The 6000-nt window shown below is 44.8% G+C and overlaps 1 protein-coding gene across 1 annotated transcript in view; it reads left to right on the top strand.

Annotated features, from left to right (window-relative positions):
- Positions 1 to 808: 808 nt before the first annotated feature.
- Positions 809 to 6000, top strand: part of LOC115464500 (vomeronasal type-2 receptor 26-like) — a 55860-nt gene continuing 50668 nt past the window's right edge. Inside the window, exons 1-2 of the mRNA XM_030194867.1 lie at positions 809 to 869; positions 1216 to 1319. Of these exons, the coding sequence (XP_030050727.1) occupies positions 809 to 869; positions 1216 to 1319 (165 nt within the window). The remainder of the gene's footprint in view (positions 870 to 1215; positions 1320 to 6000) is intronic.

Here is a 6000-nt window from a genome sequence, read left to right as displayed (position 1 = left end):
CATCACCCCCGCCCCCGCCGTCATCAACCCCGCCCCCTGCCGTCACCGGCCCCGCCTCCCCCGTCACCGGCCCCGCCTCCCCGTCACTAACCCCGCCCAAAACGTCACTAACCCCGCCCAAAAACATCACTAACCCCGCCCCCCTGCGGCCGAAAAAACCGCCCTGAAGCCCAAAAAACAGCCCAAAAAACCGCAACCCGCCACGGGCAAAAATTTCCCGCGGCGGGTCGCGGAAAACCGCCCAATTGGGCGGTAAAACCGCCCACCTGGCAACACTGGCCAAGATTCTAAACAGATCAGAGAAAAAAAACCTGTCTTTCTCTGACAAGCTGATTGGTTGAGTGATGTCAGATGTTCCTCTAGGAGGGGGGGGGGGGTGAGTTGCCAGGGAGACTGCTGAGTGAACTGAAGCAGTGTTGCCAGGTGGGCGGTTTTACCGCCCAATTGGGCGGTTTTCCGCGACCCGCCGCGGGAAATTTTTGCCCGCGGTGGGTTGCGGTTTTTTGGGCGGTTTTTTGGGCTTCCGGGCGGCTTTTTGGGCGGCTTTTTGATTTTTTTCGGCCGCGGGGGGCGGGGTTAGTGACGTTTTTGGGCGGGGTTAGTGACGTTTTGGGCGGGGCCGATGACGTCGGAGGCGGGGCCGATGACATGGGAGGCGGGGCTGATGACGGGTTTTGGGCTGGTTTCTGGCCTGGATTGGGCTGGAAAAAAAATTTCTACCTGGCAACCCTGAACTGAAGACAAGAGCAGGGGATGACTGGGAGAGTGAAATGTATGCTGTGTGTCTGTGTAAAGTAAGAGAACAAGCATGGATTTTATGAGTTTTAAAGTGAAAGGAGACATTGAAAAAGGCTACTTTGATATTGAAAGTGAGCTGAGGTGAGTGTGAATGTTGCAGTATAGCACTGAATTTCCAGAGATAAGTGATTTACCATTTTAGGCAGTGCAGGATTTTAGCAACTAGAAACCAGTTAGACACAAAACCTGGGGCACCAAAATCTCCCTTTGTAGGACTCTGCATCTTTCTCCCTCTCTTCAGTAGAGTCCCCCAAAGTGCCTTTCCTCGGGCCAGGTCTGCTCAGGCTCCTGACTTTGCAGTGCCCCAGGTTAGAAAGCTGCAGCAGTGTTTGCAGAGAAGGACAGGAAATTGGGGGAATCTCCTACCAGAGCAGTAGCTCCTGCAGGCAGTTTTCTCTCTGTTTCTCCTGTTTGCAGGATTAGAAGCTCTTTCTCTGGCTATTGGGGCAGAGCTGAGAATTTCTCTCTTAAAATGTTGCAAGAACTGGAAAAGAGCAGAATCAGACCTTGACCTGACTCAGGTTAAGCTGGAAAGCAAAAGGAAGAGAAAACTTACAGCGATTTTTATTTTCAGGGGCGGGACAGGCTGAAGTAAAGTCCCCAGGATTGGCTAAAGCAACGTGCTTTTTCTTACTCTGCCTGCCGGCCGGCCCGGCACCACTGAAAAAAAAATCGCTGTAAGAAGAGGAGCTGCATCAGGAGTAGGGGGGAGGTGGTGAGACATGCTGAGCGAGACACAGGGAAGGACGGAGCGGAGGACATCAAGAAGAGGCACGGCAACTCGGCAAGCCTAACAACCGGCTCCCAAAATTCTTAAAAAACTAACAACCGGCTCTTGCGAACCAGTGCGAGCCGGCTCCAGCACACCACTGATTTTAGGGTGAGAGAGGCTTTGATTTGTGGTGGGAATTGTACTACATGAGAAGAGCTTGTGACTCTGAGGGAGACAGACCTGTGTGCTGAGGGTGTTGCAGGTGTGTGGAGAATTGGGTGTTGGACTGTGAGAGAAGCTGCAGATGTGGGTAATGTAAGGGAGTGAGAGAGGATCCAGACACTGGAGGGAAGTGTATGGTTTGGAGAGTGAGTGAAACTGGTTGTGAAGGAGCAATTACAAACCAACAATAGCCTTCTCATTAGTAATGAGGGAAAACCAGTGAGTCTAGGGTAGAGAAAGGGAATGATAATTATTTATTATTTAAAATTAGAGAGTTAGCCACCAGGTTTGTGTAAAATTCCCAGAATTTCTGTATATGTTCGTTAAAGAGGTAGGGTTTTTTCCCCCCTCTTATTTAATTATAGTTCAGGTACCGTCCACCCTGCAAACATCCCGACTGAAAGAGCTCCAACGCAAGAAAGGGAAGAAGCTGAAGAAGTTTTGCAGCAGATTTGCAGCTAAGTACTTACCTGCTCGAGTTTTGGACTGAAATTTTAATTAAATTAAAAGGTTAAAAGAAATAAGCTGAAATACTGTATACTTACCTTCGGATTTTTGATGGTGAGACCTGGAGGAAAAGAAAACAACACAAAGAATCAGTTCTTCACATAGGAAAACAATTCTAACATTATTAAGTGTTGGTTGAGAGTTAAAATTGTTGAATACTTATCTGACACAGGTGTTAGATTAATTCGCTAGGATTGCTTGCTGTTAAAGAAAAGAAATGCACATTAGTAGATCTGTTAATACATGAAATTATGCAAGAGTTGAAAGTTATCGTGAGTTGAACTTATTTGTTATTCTCAAACATTCATTGCACCTTAAAACATCTTGTGCATTAAATTATTTAAATCCAAAATTTAGTGTGCAAAATTGTCATCATTAAAATTTTGTAACATCTAGGGAAATTCGCTTAACATCTTGAATTACACACTGTATAACATACAGAATTTCCCCACCTTTCTTTGTACCTTCCTTAAGTGGGGAGAGTTTATCGTGGGACCCTACACCGTGATTTTACCATCGCACCACCCTCTTTAAAAAACCTCACCCATAGGGGATCTACAGAAAGAAAGTAATTTTCAAAAAAAAAAAAAACATCTTTTTTTCAAAAATACTGTTTTGAACAAGGTTTTGTGATTTGGACGTTTTGTTTTTTGGTCCATTTTCAAAAACAAAAAATGTCCAAGTGCAAAACCCACAACATCAAGCTATTGGGATATAGGCGGAGGAGCCATCATTATTAGTAAACTGGTCCCCCAGACATCTCATGAAACCAATAGGTCACCCTAGGAGGCACTGCAGTGGAATTTATAAAATGCTCCCAGGTACACATCTCACAATTGCTCCCTTATCTTGTCTGCTGAACCCCCGAAACCCCACCCAAAACCCACTACCGCCAACTGTACACTACTACCATAGCCCTTATGGGTGAAGGGGGCACCTATATATGTAGGAACAGTGGGTTTCTAGTGAGTTTTGGAGGGCTCACAATTTCCTCCACAAGTGTAACAGGTAGGGTAAGTATGGACCTGGGTCCACCTGTCTGCAGTGCACTGCACCCACCATTACACTACTCCAGGGATCTACATGCTGTTCTAATGGACCTGAGGCTGGCAAGTAATGTATTAAATCACATTTTTGGAAGGGTGGGAGGGGGTTAGTGACCACTAGGGCAGTAAGGAGATGTCATCCCTGATTCCATCCAGTGGTCATCTGGTCATTTAGGGCACCCTTGTGTGCCTTATTCGTTATAAAAACAAGTCTACTACTACAATTTTGCATCAAAACATCTTAGCTTTAGTCCTGGATGGTTTTGTTTTGTTCCTTATGGCTTTAAAATTTCCAAATGTTAGGAACGCCCAGATCCCACCATTAAAATATCCCTGACACACACCCTTGTGATTTGAACACACTTCTGATGGACTTCATAGAAAAATGTCTTTTTAAAAATACCAATTTGGAAGTTTTTGTGAGAAAAATGTCCAAATGCAGATTTATGCCAGTTTTTGGACGTTTTTCTCTCTTGAAAATGAGCTCCTTAATGAGATTACACTTACACTGGAATTTTCTTTCTCTTACTCCCCTCTTCCCACCTTGTGCTTCTCCCTAGGTTAATTTTAACCAAATTCTTCTCCTCTCTTGAATTTTATTAAGTTTCCCATGTAATCCAAGCTATCTTTTGTTTCCATCTTCTCATTTCAACCCTAATACTATTAATAAGTAAACCACTTGATATTTGATTTTATTTGAGGTATATTAAATAAAATTGAACTGTGAACTGTGATAGTCCATTTGCTTGCATGATATTCTATAACATAGCAGACCCTGTTATCTTAGACTTTGAGAGGCATAATTGAAAGGGACGCCCAAGTTTTCCTGAGGACGTCCTCGCAGGATGTCCCCAGAGAGGGACGGGGAAACCCGTATTATCAAAACAAGATGGACGTCCATCTTTTGTTTCGATAATATGGTCGGGGATGCCCAAATGTTGAAATTTAGGTCTTCCTTAGAGATGGTTGTCCCTAAACTTGGTCATTTCTGATTTTTGGTGATAATGGAAACCGAGGACGTCCATCTCAGAAACGACCAAATCCAAGCCTTTTGGCGATGGGAGGAGCCAGCACTGCAGTGGACTTCAGAAATTGCTCCCAAGTGCATAGCTCCCTTTCCTTGTGTGCTGAGCCCCCAAAACCCACAACTGTATACCACTACTATAGCCCTAAGGGGTGAAGGGGGGACACCTACATGTGGGTACAGTGGGTTTCTGGTGGGTTTTGGAGGGCTCACATTTACCACCACAAGTGTAACAGGTAGAGGGGGATGGGCCTGGGTCCGCCTGCCTGAAGTGCACTGCACCCACTGCTCTAGGGACCTGCATACTGCTGTGATGGAGCTGGGTATGACATTTGAGGCTGGCAAAAAATATTTTTAAGATGTTTTTTGAGGGTGGCAGGGGGTAGTGACCACTGGGGGAGTAGGGGAGGTCATCCCCAATTTCCTCCGGTGGTCATCTGGTCAGTTCGGGTACCTTTTTGTGACTTGGTTGTAAGAAAAACAGGACCAGGCAAAGTCGTCCAAGTGCTCGTCATGGACGCCCTTCGTTTTTTCCATTATCGGTCAAGGACATCCATGTGTTAGGCACGCCCAAGTCCCACCTTTGCTAAGCCTCCGACACGCCCCGGTGAACTATGGTCATCCTCGCGACGGAGAGAGGTTGGGGAAGCCCAAAATCTGCTTTCCTTTATACCAATTTGGGTGACCGTGTGAGAAGGACGCCCATCTTCCGATTTGTGTCGAAAGATGGGTGTCCTCTTTCAAAAATGAGCCTGTTTGTCATGTGAATCCTCACTCTCCAAAACACATTTTTGGGTCTTCATTAGTGACCCAACATCACAGCAAATAGTAATCTAGCATACCTTACAACGGTTAACAGACCAAAGAACATTGCATGTCTCCCAGATTGGTTACGTTCAACAACATCAGTGAAATGGCAATCTTGCACAGTCGAAACCATCACCATAGTCCTTATGACTATGGGGACAATATAACCCATACAGAATGCACCTATACCACCTTCAGGGATCCCATAGCCATCCTTCCATTAGCTGTGTGCAGCATGTGAAGCCTACAAACTTGGGAAGGTTGGAGGAGGAGGTAGGTGGCCATCTAGATAATGAGGGAAAGGACAGAGAATGTCATGCACAGAGAGATCTCAGGCCTTATTGCAATTGTGCCTACATTCATATCTTTGGTAGACACTTCATGGTTTATGGTTTATTTAAACTTTCTATATCACCCATAATAACAAGTAGAGCTGAGAGGTGTACAATTAAAAAAACTAAAATTAAAAAGAAAATAAGAAAAGAACTAAAATATATTCATTTATTTATTTGTTACATTTGTATCCCACATTTTCCCACCTATTTGTAGGCTCAATGTGGCTTACATAGTACCGAAGAGGCGTTTGCAGGCTCCGGTGAGCGCTATAGAAATGATAAGTAGTAGTTCTATGCTGTGGTAAGATAAAGTTCATGTGTTTTGAGAGGTCTGGAGTTTCTTTAAGGTTTGTTCTTTGATTCCCGCATAAATCCCATTGCAGTAGTCTACGTGGTTTTGTACCATTGATTGTATCAGGTTGCAAAATGTTTCCCTCGGGAAGAATTGTTTCAAGCATTTGAGTTTCCACATTGAGTGGAACATTTTCTTTGTTGTGGATGCTACTTGGCTGTCTAGTGTTAGGTTGCTGTCTATTGTAATGCCGAGGA

The sequence above is a fragment of the Microcaecilia unicolor genome, chromosome 3 (genome assembly GCF_901765095.1).
Source record: "Microcaecilia unicolor chromosome 3, aMicUni1.1, whole genome shotgun sequence".
NCBI classification, from domain to species: Eukaryota; Metazoa; Chordata; class Amphibia; order Gymnophiona; family Siphonopidae; genus Microcaecilia; species Microcaecilia unicolor.
The sequence above is the reverse complement of the archived record's forward strand: the minus strand, read 5'-3'. Positions and strand labels throughout refer to the sequence as shown.